We start from the raw sequence: 24,004 nt of genomic DNA, 5'->3' as shown, positions 1-24,004 counted from the left end.
TCAGGAAATGCATTTGGATTCTCCCCAAAAGAAACACAACTAGGGTTTTCTTGATCTTTCCTTACAGTTGAGTACTGATTTGCTTATCTGTTCTTTTTTTTAAATGTGAATTCATGCATAGCAATACTATCTCTGCTCAGTTAGAGCTATTTTGCAAAATCTGTTCCCTGAGATAGAATCATTAATCTGGCCATATTAGATTTCTGTACTGATAAATAAAATAAGGTTAATTCAGAATTAGGCTGAATTTTGCTATTTCCTATGATGTAGACTTTAAAGTGCTGCTAAATAAGTAGAGATAACATTTCCTTCAGCTTGCATTGTAACTTCCTTAGCTATTGCAAGAGGAATGAAAGGAAAGGAGTCCTTGCAGGGATGTAACTGTTTTTTTTCCTGGTTGTAACTGATTAGAGGGGTTGGCATTCACCTCCATTTCAAGGGCCATTGAGCTGGCACTGTCCAAAGATGTTTCATTGGTCATGTGTCATGGAATGCTGTTTCCTGCCCACAGAAGTGATACCTATTCATCTACTTCCATTTGCATGCTTTCAAACTGATAGGTGGCCAGGAGCTAGTTGAAGACAGGTGCTCTCCCTGTTGCATGACACTCGGGTCTCAAACCCAGGCTGTTATCTTTCCAGCTGACAAATCCAGTGTTTTAAGCCATCACACCATCCTATGGACAAAAGTTTATTTTCTTTGGGGTAGGATGTAGAAATGAGTTTTTTCTTCCACTTTGATTTTCTGAAGAGAATTTCCACAAAACATTCTTCTGTGGCCTTGATAGGATGAACCTGGTTCAAGAAAAATTAGCAACAGTCAGACACTGACAATAAGCTGACAATCCAGATATTGAAGTTTTGGATTAGAAGACTACTTTGTTGTTTTAATAATGCTGAAGGAAGCAATGGACTTTGTCAGTTTCTGAGAATTGTTGGAGAATCATCTATTTTATTCCTTCTTATAGTGACTATTGATGCCACATCTTTTCTCAGGGAGATTGATAACAGATTAAATCAGGCAAAATTCTAGAAGAATTACACAGTAAAACATAACACAGTAAATTAGATTAAATCAAATAATGTTAACTGCAGTAAATAGAAAAAAGGCTTTTGAATAACATCATGTTAAAGCAGTGTGCAGCGGCAGCCAAAAAGCCAATGCAATCCTGAATTGCGTTAATAGAGGGATACAATCAAGATCAAGTGAGGTATTAGTGCCACTCTATAAAACCTTAGTAAGACCACACCTAGAGTACTGTATCCAGTTTTGGTCACCACACTATAAAAAGATGTTGAGACTCTAGAAAAAGTGCAGAGAAGAGCAACCAGGATGATTAGGGGGCTGGATACTAAAACATACAAACCACAGTTGTAAGTACTTGGCATGGCTAGTCTAGCAAAGAGAAGATCCAAAGGAGACATGATAACAGTGTTCCAATATTTGAGGGGCTGCCACAGGGAAGAAGGGGTCAAGTTATTTTCCAAGGTACCTGAAGGGCAGACAAGGAATAATGGAAACTGATCAAGGAGAGATTCAACCTAGAAATAAGGAGAAATTTTCTGACAGTGAGAACAATCAACCAATGGAATAGCTTGCCTTCAGAAATTGTGGGAGCTTCATCAATGGAGGCTTTCAAGAAGAGATTTGATTGCCATTTGTCAAAAATGGTGTAGGGTCTCCTGCTTGGACGGGAGGTTGGACTAGATAATTTACAAGGTTGCTTCCAACTCTGTTAATCTGTTAATCTGATTAGAATAGTTAACATTATTCTTAAACAATTTCTGCATTTACCAAGTAATTTTCTGTGAATCTCAAAAACAACTTGCATGGCCATTCTGGAGAATGAAGACACTTTGCAGGCTATATGCCTTTAGTCCAGGTTTTGGGAAGTCTCCCCCTAAATCCTAATGGAAACAATAGCTATACCAATGACTAAATGTGTCATCTGGATTTGAAGCTGAAAGACCTTGAGAAATAGGATACCAATAGAGTATGCTTCATCAACATGGGTTTCACATATTCCAAAAATTGTATTATTTTATGATATGAGAAAAAACATTTATACATAATTTAAGATTATTCTTCATTAGCAATTCAAACTTCCTTCTAAAAAGTAATATTCAACCCAAGCATACTCCCTGTGGCTTCTACAGAATTAACAGTCAGTTAAAAAGAAATAACAATTGAAGTTTTTGTCAGATGGGATTTAAAAATAGAAAAAGAGTTGATGAGGCAAGGAATGATACTGAGAAAGGAAAATAACACTTCTTCCCCCAAAATATTTTGTTAACAGCTGACAGAAGTGGACCAAACTTATTTAAGAAAGGTTTACAGGAAAACTATTTGCATTAATCCAACAATACATTGAATAACGCACTGCAAAGCAAAAGTGAAGAGGTGCTGACAAAATAAACCATTGGATGAAATTTGCTTATTGTTGTGTTCAGTTAAAATAGTTGCTTATTGCAGCTATGCAAAAATAGATGATCTATGCACTTGAGAGGCACAAAGGAGACTACACACCTATTGTATACTTCTTGATAAAGCCTTGATGGGAATTTGTCTTGCTGGATAGATAAAACATGGAACAGCCTGAATACTCCTTTTGTGAGGAACACATTTGAAGTTCCATTTGTCATTGACCATGTAGCCAGGAAGGAAGTTGTAGTTCAGCAAGGATTACTGGCTAAGTGGTAAATCTAAGCCTAATTAATTTCCAGTTTTAATTCTTGTCCTGGTGTTCATGTCCACCTTTAATATCCCTGCACCAATCCTTTCTGCTTTTTCCAACATATTCCTATTGATGATTTTAGTTATAGTGGTAGAAGAGTCTGTAAGTAAGAAGAAACAGAAAGAAAGTTTTCTTTGTCTTTCTGTGTATCACCTTAACCAATGTGATTCAACCAGTGTAACAACTGGTTTGGTGAGCATGTGCTTTGTGCATGCGCTCAGCATTTTAAAAAGCCCATTTTCAACTCTAATACTTACCTTCTGGTGAGTAAAACAGCTGAGGTGCAGCAAACTACTCTGCCACACAAATCAGCTGTGCTAAAAACCCAGGAAATAAAGCACAGGAAAAAACAGGGGTGTGTGGGCGGGGGCAAATGCTCACCAGAACTACCAGTTCACCAAAACCAGTCTGAACCAGTAGAATCCCACCACTGACCTTGACACTGTGACCTTGACTACTATGTAGATAGCACACAAGCCAACAGAATACTTTTGTTCTCTGACAGAAGGGAAAGGGGGGTATATATTTTTTAAAAAACAAGACGTTATATATTCAGTTATTTTTCTTTTCACTTGGTGGTGTTATTCAGTATGGTGAATTGTTGTTCACGTTCTTTTTGAGATAAGGGGAGGGAGAATGGAAATTTCTGCTTTGGTAATTTATTCATGTAATGTGCCCAAAAGGTGCTATATATGCCTAGGTAGATTCAGAGAAGAAGAGTTTTGCAAATTAGACATGAAGACATAGACCAAAGCAGTAAGGATTAATTGCAAAGTGGAAGATTGATCACAAAAAAAATATGTTAAGATCCTTTCTTCATCTCAAGTGCTATGAGGTATTTGCCTCAACTACTGTAGTGTACAAAAAAAAAAGGCAAAACTCTTTGGCAATCCAGTCTCCAACTGTTTGGGGCTTTGCTATTTAATAATAGCATGTTGCAAAAAAAACTTATTTTCATCCAGTATTACAAGCTCCATTATTCAGTTGGAAATTCTGCTTAACAACTGGGTCATAACATTCTGCTCTACCTGTTTCTCTGTGGTTGGAGAAGTGGGTGGGATGGTCTTCAACAGAAGTGAAGACTGATAAAACATAAAGGTAGCCATTGTCATGGACCACACTTTCCATTTCAAATGTGAATGGAGAACTTCAAAAATTTGAGAAGTTTGAGCTTCAAAAGGGAAAGGGAAAATTTATGACACCATGGTTTAATTCCCTATGAATCAACTTTAGAATATTTTTCTATTCAGTACAGAGGGTTGGCAGTTTTGGGATGGGGAATTTAGATATTTGGAAAATTGGTTGGTAGGCTACTTCCATGAAATGCCAGTCCTGGTGAGCAAATTATTCAAATGGTTATGGTAGTAATAGATTAATAGAAACATTTTTTCTTTTTGTGTTAATATGTGGTATTGCAAGTAAAAATGAGTTGGTAGAGTTTTTTGAACCTGTATTAGAACGTACTGCCTGTTTATGTTTGGAAGTTTCATTTTAAGGTAACAAGGGCTGACAGGTCCTCTATCTGCCCATAGTATATATCCTTTAGAATAAATTCACAGAATATACTAAATATTTATTTTAAATCAGGGGTTTCAAACTTGATTTCACTGAGGGCTGCATCAGGGTTGTGTTTGACTTCAGGGGGCCAGGGTGGGCATGGCCAGCTCGATATCACTTGTGTCAGGGATGCCTGTGGTGGCCTGAGTGCTCTGCCAGTGAAAACGGGATCCATTTTCGGCTGCCTCCTGCAACCCTCTGCCAGTGATAACGGAGCTAGGGAGGGCCACCTCCCGGGCTCCTTTTTCACTATCAGAGGTTGCAGGAGGCCGTGGCAGCCAAAAACAGAGCTTGGGAGTCCAGTTTTGATGGAGGAAGTATCACGGGTCAGTCCTTCACTGTTTCCAGGGCAGCCCCGTGGGCCAGATCTAAGGACATCATGGGCCGGATCTGGCCCCTGGGCCTTGACATCCCTGTTTTAAACCATAAGGTATTTGTAATAATGCCTAGCTTATAACTCTTTCTCTTTTTTTGCAGGATTTATTTATACATGTGGTGGGACTTTAAAAGGACTCAATGGTACTATAGAAAGTCCAGGCTTTCCATATGGATATCCAAATGGTGCAAACTGTACGTGGGTCATAATTGCAGAAGAAAGAAATAGAATACAGATAGTATTTCAGTCTTTTGCTCTAGAAGAAGAATATGACTATCTATCATTATATGATGGGCATCCTCAACCAGCAAATTTCAGGACAAGGTAAATATTCTTTTTGTCTTACAAAAAACATTCTTGGTACAAATTAAAACCTTGGATTAATCTTTTCTGGCAACGTTCATAATTAATGCTATCACATTGGTCCCAATGGTTTCCTTTCCCTTTTGTTTTCCTAAATTCAAATTACAGAGTGAGATTTACTCAAATATATTGTGGCCCACTCAGTTGTAGGCTGACAACTCCTTTGACATAAACGCATGAGCTTTTGTAAAAATGGCACATTTAGAAGATAAGAAACTTGCCACATCCCATTTATCCTTATAGGTGTTCTACTATATACCTTGACAAAATCATATTAAAATGTATGATCTATATGCAAAGAGTTTGAAGATCAATCAATGGACACCTCTTTTTCTTAAATGTGATCACATATTGAAAAGCTTAGTTTCTGATGTTTAGAAATTACTACAAAAATTAGTATGTATTTGCCCCTTATTTCAATATATAAATTCTATATTCATATATGGAATGTTGTAATTCTAATTCCATATATACATTATGTGTGTACAGTATATCTCTCTGTATGTGTGTATTTCTATCTGGCTATCCTATGATGTAGTGGCTATCTAGATAGAAAATACTGAATGTATTTTTAGCTGCAGGTAATATATGCCAGATTAAATATTATGTTACGTCATATATCATGTATCATCTATATCAATGATCTTTTATATACTGTCTCTCTGTCTATCATCTACTATCTACACACACCACTTTTTGTTCATTCAACAATATTGTGGAAAACAACAATAACTTCAATTCTTTTTCGTCTTTTTTCTATATAGAAACTCAAATCAGACTGCTTATTAGTTTGTGTTGCTCAACAACACACCTTTTCAGGCAAAGTGTATTTTTCTTTGTATCGTGCCACATTTCCCCCCTTCATATTATCAAAAGTTTTCTTCCTTGTTAAAAGAGACTTGTATATACGTATCTACCTGGTCCTTGGGTTGTTTGAGAATTTCCTTTACATATTTCATGGCAGGTTTTGTAAGCGTACTTGGTTAAAAATGCTACTGATGGTGCTGCTGTTTTCCATTACCATGGATATTGTATAAATGATATGACTTACGTACTTGTATTTAATGGCATAATGCATTTGATGCAAATAAATGTGCCTTTCACACAACTGTATCATGGTCGGTCAGTCAGTCAGTCTGTCTGTCTGTCTATCATCTACCGGCTTGTCTGCCTGCCTGTTTGCCTACCCACCTACTTACCCACAATCTGCAATATCTACACAAATGTTTTCATACATTTACATCATCTGAATTCAACTTAAATTCAAAACCTCAAACAGACTGTAAGGGAATTCATTCACAATTTAAATGTGGATGTTTAAATCATCTTAATAATTTAACTTTAAATTTGTATTTTTAAAACTTTTTTTTATAAATGTAAAGAAAATAGTTATCTGACTCTGTAGAGTCAGAAAAGCAGTTGTGTACACATTTCCTGTCAGACATTGATTTTTCTGATGTTCCCTTTATAAACAGAGGCTTCCTGAGTTTTTCAGATCCTCAGGGGGTCTTTCCAAAAAAGCACATAATCATTGCACATAAGGGTCCAAGTAATTTACTTCTCTCTTCACTACTCCTTCTCTGTCTAAATTGACCAGCTGAGCAAACAGTCTGAAATGATTAGGAGCAAATTAAGTGCTCAGCATTTTTGACACACCTTTGAACTACTAAACACGGATGCATTGATTGTCTTTATATAGTAATACAACTTTGACCACCGCTTACATGCAGAGAACTCTGAAGAAGTGTAATATTAGCCATGGGGAATTCAGTATGGCAAGACAGAAAGGAAATGACAGTTCAAATATTTCTATACATAAAATGAAATAATAACATAATTTTATATTCATTAGCCATCTCAACCATTTCTATTCCAATTAATTATTGGAGAACAATAAAAAAGTATATTAATGTGATTGCTGTCAATTATATGTTGCCTATGGCCTGCCAGGAATTGGGTCATGCAAGTGAGTGAAGCCCCATCCTGAATCCATGTGGGATTTAGGCAGTGCACAAAACTGCACCTTTCCCTGATCCACGGGCAAACTGTCCTCCACAGAACCACTCACTGTCACCCAAATATTGGGGGCTGCTGAACTACAGGATGGCCAAAGAATGTATACACTATGTACCACTTCTTGAAGAAGATAGCATATATAGCATACAACAGGTACTTACGCTTTCCTTCCTTCCTTCCTTCCCTCCCTCCCTCCCTCCCTCATATTTCATTGCTGGTTCTTACAACAATTTTACTATACCAACTAATTTTCAAAGAGAGAGAGAGAGAGAGAGAGAGAGAGAGAGAGAGAGAGAGAGAGAGAGAGAGAGAGAGAGAGAATGAAATGATATAAAGAGGCCTTTATATCATTCCATATTCTCTCTCTCTCCAACAAATATGTTGTTCCCTATATTTGCTTAGTGACTTCTTTGTTTACAAAAAATAGAACTGAAGAGAAGTTGTCTGGAATCAAAATAAGATGATGAAAGGCTTTTTTAATGTTTTCACGAAAACTCCTCACTTAAGAGGTAATTATTAACATAAATAACTACAAAGTGGAAGTAAAGTCAGCTTAAATATTAAGATACCAGTAATGCCAATCAGCAGGTTTGCTGAATTTTTAAAGTGGCAACAGTAAAGCGAATGTGTTAGTTAGTTTGTTTTGTTCATCCCAAAAATAAATAAAGATTAACAGTGTATTGCAGAAGTTAAGAGATCAATTATAAAAATAACAAATTCAGAGAAGGTCATGAAGAATAATGATATTTTTGCAACAACAAAGATCAGAACCATTAAAACAATAGTTACAGCTATGGAGTCTGGCTGCTGACAAAAAGGAAGAAAAAAATAAATGCCTTCAAATTGTGTATTTAGAGATCTATCACTCTATTATTTTAAGGCCTCTCCTTAAAATAATTATGCATTGTTTTTTGATACAGGTTGAAATAATGGATCAGGCCCAACTCAATGGCTTTGAACTATATTTATTGATTTTTGAAAATTTATCCTTCAGCCAATTGTGACTCTTTGTGACCTCATGAGATATTGAGACTTGCTGCTAGGGTTTGTGTTTATTTAATTGTGAATGAGTGCCAGAAAACACAGAGATCATTATATACTTTTAATAATTATTTTTATTATTTGTAATTATTTATTTTTTAACCTTATTCTGACTATTTAGAGATGTTATAACATTTCATTTACAATACAATGTATACAATTTGCACAGGTATTAGAGTGTGATTCTTGGTGCTTTCTGAGCATGGTGGGTTTGTTTTTGTAGATGTTTCCTTATCAAACTAGGTGACACCATCACTGCACTGATTATGTTTGGTAATGAAATTCTGCAAGAAAACCACTAAATTCAGAGAGCATCAAAGATCCCACAGTTCAACCCTGAGCTGCAAATATTCCCATATCTGAACCTTTTTACTTATTTTTTTCTCATCTAAACCTTTCTCTGTTCTTGGTCTCTCTGTCTCTGTCTCTGTCTCTCTGTCTCTCTCTCTCTCTCTCTCTCTCTCTCTCTGTAAAGCACAAAATGGTTTAACGTTTTTGTAAGCTTTCCTGGAGGCCTATTTAGTTGAACAGCATGACATAAACATTATCAATCAATCTGTGAAGACCTTAGAGGTGATTCATTTTAAACCCTTGCTGATGCTTTAGTTCTCTTCCCACTTCTCAAATAAGTGAGCACATACCACAATTTAAGAACCTCTATTGGAGGGGAAAACACCACCATGGAAAACAGTCTTTTCCAGAATGTTACAACTGACATTCCTCTTCTTCATATTATCTTAACTATATTGTAATATGAGTTTTATAATTCAATAGATATGAATGAGAATGTTGTGGGGATTTTTTATTTTTTGCAAGAACAGCACATGTTACAAATGTCTTCAAAAATGGGTAACATACTCATTTTCAATACAGAAATGAATCATCTGAATTGGTAAACTGAAATTAAATTGGTCCTGTGGTCTATTGTGACATATTTGAAGATGGTTCAACATAGGCATTACCAATATCTGGTATGTAAGATAAGAAAAATTCACTGTTTTTTTTTTTAAATCAATTTCCATGTGGCATGATACAATGAACATTCAAACCCAACCATTCTTTTAAAAATATATTTACACTCCTTCTCTGACTTACTCTACAAAACGTCTTAAAGGCACAACATGGTGTACAATTAAAAACATAATGCAAGATACTGTGTTAATGAAAGTTTCTACCTTGATGCTGTTCTGATAATTTTTTGTCTTTTGCAATTATGGAAATCAATAGGTTCTTTCAGCTCTGCTTCCTCATTCCTTGCAATTCAACTGTTTTTTGATTTCAGTTACTATACTTGGATCCTTGCATTAGATGGAGATTTTATAGTTAAGGATAAATTTAAACATTTCCTACCACCATCCGCTAACTCAAGGTGACATCTGCAAAAACTATCAGGCTCTCTGAAAGTTTCCTCGTTATAAGTGTGTTGATTACATTCCAAACAGGCCATTTTATTACGCAAAGCAAATTTATGTCCGAGCTGAAAGGACAGTTTCTTGGAACCTAGACTGTAACAGACCTTTTCCTGATAGATTTTTTTCCCCTCTCTGAGCAGTATTTAGCAAAAACACCAGATTCTAAATATAACACAATAATATTTTATTTATTTATCAAAATGACATGGATGTCCATCTCACAAATGTGGCTCTGAGAGGTGTGCAAGAATACACATATCAAAAACAGTATTAATTAAAAATTTAATAAACGTAAAACAGACAAAAATTGTATTAGCAAGAAAGCCAATTCATGATAGCACTGGTTCTTTCAGACCCCCTGAATTGACTCCCAATGCCTCCAGGCCTGAGACAGTGAATATACAGTGAATATATAGTGAAAAGTGCATGACAGTGTTCACTTGTTAAAGCCATGACTTTCACAAATACAATTACAATAGCATTCTACTTTTATATTAGTAAATTGAAGTCTTTATCAGGATCTGCTTGCCTTTGCAATGTGCTTGCCTATAACTTATAGCAAACTATCCATACATGAAGCAACAAGGAATTGTATTTATCACTTTGCTAGGCACAGAACAGAAGAGACTGTGAGGAGTGACTGGCTGGTTGGTTTCTAAGGGAGGATTAGAACCTGTCTTCTGAGTTGGAGTCTAGCACCTTAATACTACACCATGCTGGCTTTCTTACTTCATTACAGCTTGTTCTGTACCCTTCCTTTCGTTCACTTGTGCAGTTAGTAGCGTTTCATTGGAACATTTGTTTAAGAAGGAAAATATTTTATGATATGTAATTAGAGAAGAGCAAAATAATTAGCAACATAGATCTGTGTATATATTGATCCATAAATGAGTTTCATAAAGCTTGGATTGGTCAGTAGTAAGTCATCTTGAATCTATAATCCCATACCTATTTAACTTGGGCACGAAATATTGAACACAGTTGGAATTATTTCCCGGTATACATGGATGGTAGGGGATTTCATTGTTAATACATTAAATTTTTAGCATCAGAATTTTGCTACAAAAGAATTAAAGATGGAACCAGAAGATAATTTTACACCATTTCTATTTTTTAATAAAATTGTACTCGTTTTTGCATTAGTGTTTTTTTTTTCAATACCTAGCTAAAGATCCATACATATTTAGGTGCATATTTCTTTAATATGCACACATTTGTGTGTGAATTCTACCATGTGCAGAGATTGGAAAAAATCCAATCACTTTTAAATTAGCATTTTCTATCCATATTTTGAGGAGTCTTAGTTTCATCTTGTGGTGGTTAATGCACCTTGCTGGAAGCAGGGACACTCTGAGTGCTAATTCCACCTTAGGCATGTAAGCCAGCTGTGTGACTTTGGCCCACTCACTGTCTCCCAGCCCAAGCAATCTCACAGAACTGATGTTGCAGGGAAAATAGAAGGAGGAAGGAGTATAGTGTGTGTTTGGCACCCTGAGTATAAAAATAATAAAGATAGGATAATAATCAATAAATCAATCAAATAAATAAGTTTCCATTCCTATGCTGCCAATGTATATTCCAATAGAGATGCTTGTCTTGGTTCTTCTTTATTATTTTTTCTCCCAAATGCTCTGTTATAATATATTTTTACAATGTTTTATGAGACTGGAAAAATGAAACAGGATCTAAATCTAGACACTCAACATCTTTTCCACCATCATAAAAATTAACCATATCTTACTTAGAGAATGAATTTATATAGAAAACAAGTTTCCCAATCTTGGAAGTAAACTTTTATTGTATTGCTTTATTAGCATGAATCTTCAGAAACAGTTTAAGTGAGGTTTGGTCTTTCTTTGAGGAATAAGATCTATGTGGTTACAAAATTTGCCACTACTTTTAGAGCCTCAAATAGATGGAAAACTATTTGAAATCTGGTCATTGAAAATGAATATCATTGTATTCATTGGGAATATGACTATGTTCGTTGGAAGAGACAGAAGCCTTAGAAATTCATAACTGCAGTCTATGAAAAAATGAGGAATTGTCAAATATAAGTTTCACTACGTTAAAAAAAGACAAGAAAGCATGGATAAAAAGCCAGCTTCAATCAGAGAAGTGTGGGACTCAATGGAACCGTGCTGTATTAATGTTTTATAGAGCTCCAGTTATTACGATGAACCCAATCTTTTAGGATGAAATATTCTGGTTATCAAGGAGAAACACCAATTACAATAAAACAAAATAATAATAATGCACATTCTCAAGGAAATGGATGTCTACTCAGTTGATCCTTTTTTCCTTCCTATTATGCATTTTCATGTACTCATGGTAATACCAAATAGTATTTATGGATCTTCTCTTTGATTTTTATGTTCTAATCTCACTGGTTAGATTCCAATAGCCTTCATTCACATGATGAAATATTTAAAAAATATCCATCTTACTTGCATTTATCATTTGAATAAGATGGGTGTCTGAAATCTATTATAAATAGAATAGGTAGCTGAATGTGCCCATTCTTAATGGTTTCAGGCAAATGGATTTTCCTGATAGCCGTAATTCAACACTACTAACATTCCCAGTTTTGTCTCACTGTGCAAATTTCAAAAGCATAGAGGCTTGTTTAATATAATTTGCACTATCTATAATTTTAATATGCATGAAGGCAAGTCCAAAGTACAGATAACCCTCAGCTTACAACTTACAGTACATTTAGTGTCTGTTCAAAGTTACAATGGCAGGGAAAACAGTAACGGTTTTTCAAATTTATGGCCATTACATCATCCCATCAGTCACGTGATCAAAATTTAGACACTTGGAAACTGGCACAAATTTATGATCACTGCAATGTCCTGGGGTCATGTGATCCCTTTTTGCGACCTTCTGACAAGCAAAGTCAATGGGGAAGCCAGATTCACTTAACAACCGTGTTACCCACTTAACAATTGCAGTGACTCACTTAACAACTTGGTAAGAAAAGCTGTAAAATGGGGCAAAACTCACTTAACCACTGTCTCAGTTGGCAACATAAATGTTGGGTTCAATTGTGGTCATAAGCTGAGGAATACCTTTAACTTTTTTTTAAAAAAAAGTTCATGTAAACATAGGCTAAATATTGATATAGCTGTGTTCATTTAACAGCAACATAATCATATGTTATAGTACTTAAATTTTCTTTACTTTGTAACCTCACCATATTAAATTTCATGATACTCATTGTACTGAGAAAGTTAAAAGATTTAGTCTCTGGTGTAACACTTAACCTGGTCCTGAGCTGAAGAGCTAATAAATCTAGAGATTTCCTAAGCAGATTCACTTTCAGCTCCTGTAGTACTTTATTTGTATCATGTTTGTAATCAAACTTTCCCCAGTAGAGTAAGATCTATAAGCCATTTCATCTTGGCATCCAATAAACCATCAAATTATACCATTTCAAGTTGTAAACATTTTCCTATTGTTTGGATATTGTTAGGAAACAATATACAAGCACTCAATATTCAAACTACTACTGAGACAATAAGATGAACCCAGCAAGTCTGGGATGAGTTTTCCAACATCTTTTTTTTTTTAATTTACCTACCCATTTCAAAAGAACTTTCCCTATGTTTTTCATCATGTAAATGGTAGTTCTGTAGTTTTGAGCTTTCTTGTAGCAACTTTATGTAAACTTCTGGATTGCATTTTCTACATTACTTTCTGACACTAATGAATTATCTTAGGTTCAATGGTTCTAAAATTATGCCACAGATGCAACTGTTCTTCAAGAAAGCCATTGAATAAATTATCTTATAGGTTTGAATCCCCAATACAGAAACTGTTTTTTTTCCACAACTGGGTTCTCAGAAGTTCTTACTTTGTCTTGAGAAGTCAGAAATAAATCAAACTTAATAGTTGGATTGGTGAACTGTATCTATTGATTAATTCATACCTAGCATATCTTTAGAAAGGAACCTTTCAGGTCTTCATGTTTACATTTCTTGGCTCTTATAAAAGTCAGGATTGTAACGATTTGCATGGAGTCCCACACATATAAAACTGTACATGCAAAAGTCTTATATGGACATCCTCAGAGTATGCACAAATGACTCTAGAAATGTTTAGTGGACTTCAGAAATCGCTTGAACCTGTACAGTGATTATTAATGCTTAGGTAGGGCTTGCCTCACCCAGATCAAGATGACATATCACCCCTCCCCTCATACACCCACAAATAAAACAAAGGAAACAAGGTATCAGTAGCAAAAATTCATAAGAAATTAGGACTTTAGAAGTCAGCAAAAGTTCTGTTCTATAAATGATATGTCCTAATAATCGTCTGACTGTTTCAAGAAATTCAGATATTAGAGGAAGAAGTGGAGCCCAAATTAGATATTGTTTTGAGTGTAGAAGTAATACTTCAAGATATCTTTGCCTTAGGTTATTTAGGATTCACTGTTTCTTGATATGTTTTTGTTTTTCATCTTTGACACTATTATGAAAACCTCAAAGCTTCAAATCCTCTTATCTAGGATCATAACTCCCAAACCAACTATCCCTTATTTTGTTTCATCTTTAACTGTCTATGGCTATAGAATTGGCTTTTCTTGGGGGAAGAGTGGAACAGAAATGGAACAAAGAAACAGAAGGAAATCTAATTGTAAAAAGTTCTACCTCAGCTGGAGCACTCATCAGCTGTTTTCAACAAACAAACAAAATGAATGGAACACGGTTCATGGATTTCTCAGCAGGATCAATCCCATTCTACAGATTTGTGAGGCTCTGTTGCTCTTTACCTTTTGGATCCAGAAAATATTTCACATTGTTTCATCAAAATGACATTAAAATTTGCATCTTCATTCAGGGAAAGAAATAGTAACTCATCCTCCTTTTGTGGACATCTGCAATTGAACAAGCATCTCATACTCTTTCTTCTGTTTACTTTAAAGTTGGATCAGCAGGAATTGTTCCATTGGCAGTTTGCCTATGGATCCACCTCATAAATTCACAGTGCTTGGCAGTGCTTCATATTGTTCTAATGGCCTCTAGTGATTACATGTGATGTCAGCAAGAATATGCAACCTTATCTACCCATGCGGCCTCAGCTTTGGCATCATTTCCCTCCTATTATTTTCCATTAAGCCATGTGAAAAACTTTAGAATGGGAACTTCTTTTTATTAATAGATAAAGAATTCAAAGGGGACTAGAAAACAAAATTTATGATATAGCAATAATTTATTATAAAATAAAGGTTATCATTATTTAATACTCTATTTCCATGTCAGAAGCACCAAAGCTCTTCCGTGATGAAAGTATCATCACTGTTGCCAGGGATGTTCAGTTGGGAGCTTCTTTCATGTCCCCATTAATAAGCCCACCAAAGTGGGATATATTTATCTATTTGCTTTAGCATGCTTTTGAACTACTAGGTCAGCAGACTTTATGCTTATACCTTCCTATATAATATGAATTGTTCTGAATTTTATTATCTTAGCTATTTTAAATATCACTATGATCATGTGATGACATATCTCCTGTGTCAGTGTTCCAAGTATTACACCCACTGAAAGCAGAACTCCAAGGCAGATAGATTCCTCATAGAACAATTTATTGGGTACCTCATCTCGGCACAACTGGTGAAAGCCAACTCTGAAAGTTTTTGCAGTTTTCACCTAGTTAAAAAGTGAAAGTTTTATCCGTTCCCCCAGTCATCAGTCACATTGTCCAACAGATGTGATGGCTGGTTGCTTGGTTACTTCACTCCTCCTCTCCCCAGCCACCTGTTAGAATGTCCTTGGTTCCCACAGGAAACTTTTTGTTTTGACTACAAAATCCCCTTTATCTGCTTTCCCCTTCCCTATCCCTTCTTCTGCCTTGTGGCAACCCTGAAGCCTCAAAGATGGCCTCAGCCAGGTTCACTTCAGAGTTGACATCCTGTTTATAGGTTCAAATGACAGATCCATTAAGAGCAAAATAAATTCATTTCTTTTTTTATTCTAATATTCCAATCCAAGGGGTTTTTATCCTATGTAAAGTTTGAATGAAGGCTTACTAAATAGTTTAATAATTTCTCAATAGTTTCTTTAAAAAAATGACATGACAGAATAAAATTAGAGTACCTGACATACTTGTGCATACTGGATTATATTCATTCACATGTATTCAGAACATGGAAGACTTCAGTAGTAGATCCCTACCTATCCCAGAGCTGTGACAAAATGGGGCATGTTTATTGTGGCATTCTACAAAAGGATTCCTCTTCTCCAGAACATTTTATCTCCCTGAAGTGACTATGGTCCTTATTTTCATAGTATTCTAGAATAGGGGAGAAAGTTTCTGGATGGCTGGAGGACTGAACCATTATGAAGGAAAAAACTCTTCCTATTTGGACTATAATTGGTCCACATTTACTTTCTCATTTTAACTTAAGTTATAGAAGATATTACAGATAAGAGAGGAACATGGCAGCTATTAATAATCATAATCCATGTTTATTGCAATGTCATATTCTCTGTATATGCACACTTTACATTTATACAATATTTTTTCCTGTTTCATTGTACATATTTCCATAACTTCCTTTGAATGGCTAGAATGATGAGCCATTCTTTCAAATTGTATTCAACACAGCATCTATCGGTGCTCGCATTTCTAAAAGGAATATCAGAAAAATCAAAACAATATTGATCAATTACATTCATGGTTGACAGATAGAACATTATATAATAAAAGATTGATCATTGCAAAGCAGAATGCTCTTTTCTTTTCTTTTTTAATTTATGTTTTAAAAAGAATATAAATGATTGTACTGCAGCCTGACAAGTAATTACTTGTTTAGATCAATTGCACACTATTCAGGTCTGACCTATGATCATTGTTTAAATGATATGCTAATTGATTCAATAAGTTTGGCAGGAAAAAAAATAATAATTTTACACAATAAATTAGTTCATATATCACATTCTGATTTTTAAGTCTAAGGAATATGCAAACAGAAGATACTCAGGCCCTTGTATCATGATCAATGGAAAAGAAGCAGATATATAGATGTGCTCTTTCAATCTAGTTCATTTCAACATATTATAATACAATCAATTTGACATGATGGATCATCCATAGTGCTTCCAAAGGTGAAGAGTAGATGACAAAATGTCGTAAGAACTCAGAGACTTTTCTTTTGGTTTATAACATTTTCCACATCCATCCCTTATTAATATTTATTGGTTGGTTTTTTTTAATCCTTCCTTTATTATTTTTATAAATAACTCAAGTGGTAAACCTACCTAATACTTCTTCCTCCACCTATTTTTTTCTTGAAACAACAACTCTGGGAGGTGGGTTGGATAAGAGAGAGTACCTGACCCAAAGTCACCCAGCCCATTTTTATTATTTGTCCATTTGTTTGTTTGTTTCTTTGTCAAACATGTACAAGATAACAAGTATAGGTATGAACATAAACATGAACAAAGGAAGTAAATACAGATAAATGGGGACAGTAAGACAGGGACGGTAGGCATGCTGGTGTGCTTATGCAAGCCCCTTTAAGGACCTTTTAAGAATGTGGCGAGTCTTATTTACAAAGACAAGCAAGTTACACATAGGACAGGAAAACATGGGGCATTAAGAATTAACAATTCTGGATAAGCTTTTGTTAGAGACTGATGATAAATGAATAAAAATATTATATAGATATTTATTAGAATACAAACTTGAGGAAGAACATGTTAAAGAAACAATGGTGGCATGGGCAAAAAATTTTGGTTATAATATTGAATTGGCTAAATGGCAAAAACTTCGGATCACAAATAAGAAAATAACGTTGGCCATGGCATACAAAGAAAATCTTTATAAGATGTTTTACAGGTGGCATCTTCCATCAACAAGGCTTTCCAAAATGTTCAAAAATATATTTCCAAATTGTTGAAGTGCAAAGATGTATCAGGCACATTTTTCACATGTGGTGGACTTACAATGCTGCAAAAAGATATTGGAGACTGATTCAGACATGGGTGGAACAAAAGGTGGGAGAGAGTATTCCATTTTCCATATTCCATATCTCCACAACCCACATCTCAAACACAGCAACAACAGCCAAGCCATTGGGTTCACAACCTCTGGTGATCACAGAAAAAGAAGTGCAGGATCTATTTCAGACAAAAGCCAGGAAAAGCAGCAGGGCCAGACAAGATAACTCCTTCTTGCTTAAAAGTCTGTGCTGACCATTTGGCCCCCATCTTCACCCGAATTTTCAATAGATCACTAGAGATGTGCTATGTTCCTTCTTGCTTCAAGCACTCTACTATCATCCCAGTGCCAAAGAAGCCCTCCATCAAGGAACTGAATGACTACAGACCAGTTGCTCTAACATCGGTAGTTATGAAAATCTTTGAAAGGCTAGTGCTATCCCATCTGAAAACATTACAAATCTGCTGTTAGATCCCATGCAGTTTGCATACCAAGCAAATAGATTGACAGATGATGCTATTAATATGGCTCTGCACTACATCCTACAACACCTTGAATCTCCAAAACCTGCGCAAGAGTCCTCTTTGTAGACTTCAGTTCAGCATTCAATACCATCATTCCAGACATTCTTCTAACTAAATTAAACCAGCTAGTAGTACCTGAACACACTTGTAAGTGGAACATAAGCTTCCTAACACACAAGAAGCAGCACGTGAAGCTAGGCAGAATCACACCTGATACCTCCACATCTGATACCTGTACACAGCCCCCACCCCCAGGCTGTGTGCTTTCTCCACTTCTCTTCTCCCTATATACCAATTATTGCATCTCAAACAGTCCATCTATTAAAATACTGAAGTTTGCAGATGACACAACAGTGATTGGTCTCATTCAAGACAATGAATCCGCATACTGACAGGAGGTTGTACAACTTGCCTCATGATATAACTGGAACAATCTGGAACTGAACACACTCAAAACCATAGAAATGGTGGTTGACTTTAGAAGAAACCCTCCCATACTACCACCTCTTACAATACTAGACAACACAGTATCAACAGTAGAGACCATCCTGCGCCAACTCAGAAAGCTCAAACTGCCCAAGGAGCTGCTAATACAGTTCTCCAGAGGAATTATTGAGTCTATCTCTATAACTGTCTGGTTTGGGTCTGCAACCCAACGGGACAGACACAGACTTCAGAGGATAATTAGGACTACAGAAAAAACAATTACTACCAACCTGCCTTCAATAGAGGACCTGTATACTGCATGAGTCAAAAAGAGGGCTGTGAAAATATTTACAGACCCCTTACATCCCAGACATAAACTGTTTCAACTCCTTCCCTCAAAAAGATGCTATAGAGCACTGCACACCAGAACAACTAGACACAAGGACAGTTTTTTTCTCTGAACGCCATCACTTTGCTAAACAAATAATTACCTCAACACTGTCCAACTATTTACAAAGTCTGCACTACTATTACTATTAATCTTCTCATCACTCCTTATCACCCATCCCCTTCCACTTGTGACTGTATGACTGTAACTTTGACACTTGTATCCTTACGATTTATATGGACTGTTTCCTAGTATGATTTGATTGCTTATTATTAAGTACTGTAACCTTATGATTCTTGATGAATGTATCTTTTCTTTTATGTATACTGAGAGCATTTGCACCAAGACAAATTCCTTGTGTGTCCAATCACACTTGGCCAATAAAAGAATTCTAAAATTTGAACCAGAAATTTTTCTCCTATGAATAATATCAGAAAGATATAGGAAGGATTTAATGTATCTAATAGTACATGTATTGACGGCGGCTAGAATAATATATGCAGAATACTGGAAAAATAAAATCATACCTCCAGAAACAGAATTAATAAGAAAAATTATGGCATATACAGAATCAGATAGGTTAACTCTAGAATTAAAAAACAAACAAGAATTTAAATATTATGAAACATAAATTTTATCAACGGTTACATAGAAGAAGGCAAGTTTGGAACAGAAGTAGCTATGATGATTAGAATAATTAGTAAATAATATATCAAATAAGGCGATTATAAATGATGAAGTAAAATGTATATATGTATAACAATTGTAATGCCAGATCGGCTGCACTGTGTTGTATTCTTATAATTAAAATTAAAAAGAAGAAATTAAAAAAAAAAGAAAAGGGTGAGGTCCATGGTAGACAGTTTGAGGTTGAAGCTGTGCGGGGTTGAGGCTGTAAGGCTTTATGCTTAAGGCCAGACTATAACTTAAGTCTCTCAGCTTCTAGCTGGTACTTTAATCACTACAGCAGGTCACATGCTGGCCATGCCCACGCCCAATTTAGTGAAGGGGGAAAAAACCTCCGCTATGTCACATGACGCTGCCATGACAACATAAGTTTGACAACCCTGATATAGTGTGTGTGTATGTGGCTAATGATTCATCTGCAAGGTAGAGGAAAAAAAAACAACAGGAATGTATTAAAGGACATAAAATCAAAGTTTTCACTGTCACTGCATATGAATAACTCAGAAATATACATTCATACTTTGACACCAGATGTCAAAATGGACACAATCCATGACCTTTTAAAATGCTTACTTTATTAAGTAATCATTTCTCCTGCCAGATACCTCAGTCATAGAAAAAAAGTAAATGCCATTTTCTTGTATATGCCATGGATTTAATCTTTTGTGAAACAAAGATTTGACAGAGTTCAAAAGGGCAAGATCGATTTGAATGCAGAATAAAGGAGGACATTGGATAGTAACAAAACAGCCGCTGAAAATAAGGCATACAACTCAATATCACTCATATCGAGGCACGCATCTCCTCGCCTGGCCTCTCATGACTGTGGGGATACTGCAACAGTCATAAGTGAGAAAAATGGTCATAAGTCACCTTTTTCAGTGCCATTGTAACTTTTAATGGTACTCCACACAAGCAAAGTACCAACAAAGGAGGGAAAAATAACTCCAGAGAAGTTCCTGAAACAGGAAGTCTAGTCCTGTCAAGAATGTAATAAGGGTTAACAGAGAGGCAGTTTCTGTAAGCAACACCAGAATGTTTCCTTCCTGTCTTCCTTACAGAATTAGGCCAGTAATTTCTTCTAACAACTGGTTCTCTGAACTGCTTAGAATGTTAACAACCAGTTCTAGCGAATAGGTGCGAACTGGTAGAATCCCACCCCTGCATATTTCTGAGTGGACATGTGTTGTTTTATACAGTAAATAAAACTAATAATTTTAATGTAGTTTTTTTAAAAAAATATTTATAACTCTGTAACACTCTACTAGATTAGTTTAGGAATTAGACTTCTAATTCCTGAATTGAGGGGGAAGAGGTGCAGCCATATTTTAGCCATTGTCTAATTGAAAGTATTCTCTCTCATACAGGTTATTATAAATCATTGGGGGGGAAAGCGTGCTTGTCTGTCTTAGAATCATAGAATCACAAGGCTGGAAGGGATTTTGAAGGTCTTCTAGTCCAACTCCCTGCCCAAGGCAGGAGTCCTTATACTATCCTGGACAAGTGGTTGTCAAAACTTTTCTTGAAAATTTCCTGCAATGGAGCACCCACATCTCCAGGAGGCAAGCTGTTCTACTGATTAATAGTACTTATATTTATATATCATGTATAGATATATATCTTTATATAATTCCCTTTGGAAGAATGAGTTCTGGGTTATATATTACCACTCACATTAAAATCAGTACACAAAATCATATTTCAGTACTCATTTTTAATATAAGTAGAAATCAAAATGCTTAAATTCTTGGGTTTATAATCCATGGATAAAGCTCCAGTGAAATAAATTTTTACTCATGACAATAGCTGTGGTGCAATGGCAAGACATATTGCTTTTCCTTGAAAGAGCTCTGTTCAATCCCTAGCACTTCTCAACAAGTCTAGAAAGAACTTATTCGAAACATCATAGAGATGTTTTCATAAAAGTTATCTGGTCCAGGCCAACTGTTGGCGATCATATGTTCTAATTCCTTCTCTTCTAATTTTTCCCTGAAGAAATTGAGAGATCTTCAGAAAAGTGATATCCCTGATTTAACCAGAATAGAGCTGGAAGGGACCTTGGAGGTCTTCTAGACTTGTTCAAGCAGGAGACTCTATACCATTTCAGACAGGTGGCTGTCCAGTCTTTTCTTAAAAACCTCCAGTGATGAAACACCCACAACTTCTGAAGGAAAGCTGTTCCACTGATTAATTGTCCTCAGTGTTAGGAAGTTTCTCCTTAATTCCAGGTTGCTTCTCTCCTTGATTAGTTTCCACCCATTGTTTCTTGTCTTGCTTTCAGGTTCTTTGGAAAAAAATATTGATCCCCTCTTCTTTGTGGCAGTGCCTCAAATATTGGAATACTGCTATCATGTCACCCTCTAGTCCTTCTTATCCTACAACTGTTCTTCATGTTTTTGTCTCCAGGCCTTTAATCATCTTAGTTGCTCTTCTTTGCACTTTTTCCAAAGTCTCAACATTTTTTTTGTAATGTGGTGACCAAAATTGGATGCAGTATTCCAGGTGTGGACTTACTAAGACTTCTATAAATTGGTAGTAATACTTCACATGATTTTGATTCTATGCCTCTGTTTATACAACCAAGCATTGATTTAACTTTTTTGGTGGCAGCTGCACACTGCTGGCTCATATTTAAATGATTGTCCACAAGGATTCCAAGATACATATTACAGTTACTGTTTTTGAGCCAGGTTTCACCTACTCTGTACTTATGAAGAGTACTATCCTAACTAGCCATAAAATTTTACTTTTGTCCATATTAAATTTCATGTTGTTGGATAGGGCCCATTGTTCAAGTCTGTTTGGATTTTGATGGATTCCATCTATCTATATTATCCATGGTTTTCTCCTTCTACTTGCCTGTTAGTTGTTTTCCTATAAACCACTGTGTCAGCCCTGGAAGCCATATTTTACTTGGAAGCTTTGAGGCTGCAACATTTAGTGCCTGGGAATTTGGGAGGGGGGATTTCTTAATGAGTAGAAGATTAGACTCAACAACATTCTTCCTTAGAAGTCAAAGACAAGTTACCCTGCACCTGGAGACAAGTGTCTGGAGGAATGGCTCCAGTTGGGACAATGTTTGATTGGGCCATGTGATGGACTGATGGGTGCCTGGGATGGAACTTTGAATTTCTCTTGGGAAAGGGAAAACCCAGAACTTTCAGATTCGGGTTTCCGGGTTTTCCCAGATGTGCCAATATGACATCTCTAATAAATTCTTACTTGGATGAACTTTGTTTCTGAGTGATGAATGAATATGGGGAGTTTTTTTGGAACGCTGACACACTGCTTACATGACGGCATTATTTGGTCCAAGACTAATTGGTTGATTATTTTTCCAGTCCATAATTTTCTTAGTAACTATCTCCAAATCCCTATTTCAGAAGTGTCTGTCTTCTTTCTTTCATTCTTCTGCAATATCTAGTTTTCATGGTTATACATTGTCACTGCAGAAGCCATTGTTTTAACTATTCTGAGATTTGCTGTCAGAGAAATAGCATTCCCTGTCAGTTTATCTAAGTTGGCTATGTCCTTCCTGTTAGAATTACCTTCTTCTTTTTCAGCACATTGACTTAATCTGTAATTGAGCTCAACAGAACCATCTCCCCCCTTCATTTTTTTTATCATCAGCTGTCAAATCTCTAAGAATCTTGACAATATTAGCTTTTTCCTTCTTAATATTTAGTAGAAAACCAGATTTTTGCTTTTCCCTTTTCTTTATTTTCCTAATGAACTTTTCTAAATCTTCTTTTTAATTAATGCTAATAAAATGCTGCCATCTGTATTGTTCGTACTTCATTCTGCAATTATAATCCCAGCTGTCATTTTTCCAATTCAGCCATTCCTATAAGGTGCTTGCTGTAAAGATTAAACAGAACTGAGGACAACATGCTTCTTGTCCTCTCTCATGGTTGTTGGCCTATATCTCTTCATTTTATCCTGGAATTTAATAAGCATTCAGTTGGTATCACAAATACATATCTGCTTTTGCCTTTGATAATTAGGTTTTTTTTCTTTCCATCCTTTCTTTCTAGTAAAGTCAATTCCCAAATGTATTCTTTCTTTGCTAATGATTCAATATTTTTCTTTTAGTATAATCCTGGGTGCAATGAAAAATATTTATGGTCATTTATGATGAAACATGTATCATGACTTATGTACTTCTATTAGACATCAGTACACAAGAACATAAGGGTGGGATTCACATTATTGCATCATGGTAGATATTATGTTTACAACATTATAACTAGTTATAGCCATGCTTAAATATAGTCTTTAGTCTTATTTTACCTCTATAGTATCTTTTCCTTGGTTCCTTTTGAGCAGGTTTACTTTAGTTGTAAACATTCCTTTTTTTTCTGAACTGAATTCACTATCCTATGAAGAACCTTATGCTTCTCTTCTTGATATTTTTTTTAATTGTCTGTGATGTTCTTAATTGAAATATAATTTTAGTCCTTTTTTCTCAAAAATTGAACTTGCCAGTCAGTCATTGCTTTACCCAAGGTTTTCATCCTCCATGAAGATAATATATTT

At 35.6% G+C, this 24,004-nt stretch overlaps 1 protein-coding gene across 1 annotated transcript in view; it reads left to right on the top strand.

Moving 5' to 3' along the window:
* The window catches only part of CSMD3 (CUB and Sushi multiple domains 3), a 618,612-nt gene that overhangs the window by 102,930 nt on the left and 491,678 nt on the right, over positions 1-24,004 (top strand). The window contains exon 2 of the mRNA XM_087962106.1: positions 4,769-4,991. Within this exon, the coding sequence (XP_087818232.1) occupies positions 4,769-4,991 (223 nt within the window). The remainder of the gene's footprint in view (positions 1-4,768; positions 4,992-24,004) is intronic.

The sequence above is a fragment of the Notechis scutatus genome, chromosome 3, assembly GCF_049901735.1.
Source record: "Notechis scutatus isolate UNSWTSFEM ecotype Mainland chromosome 3, rNotScu1.2, whole genome shotgun sequence".
Taxonomy (NCBI): Eukaryota; Metazoa; Chordata; class Lepidosauria; order Squamata; family Elapidae; genus Notechis; species Notechis scutatus.
Note: the sequence above shows the minus strand (reverse complement) of the source record. Positions and strands in the feature narration are given on the sequence as shown.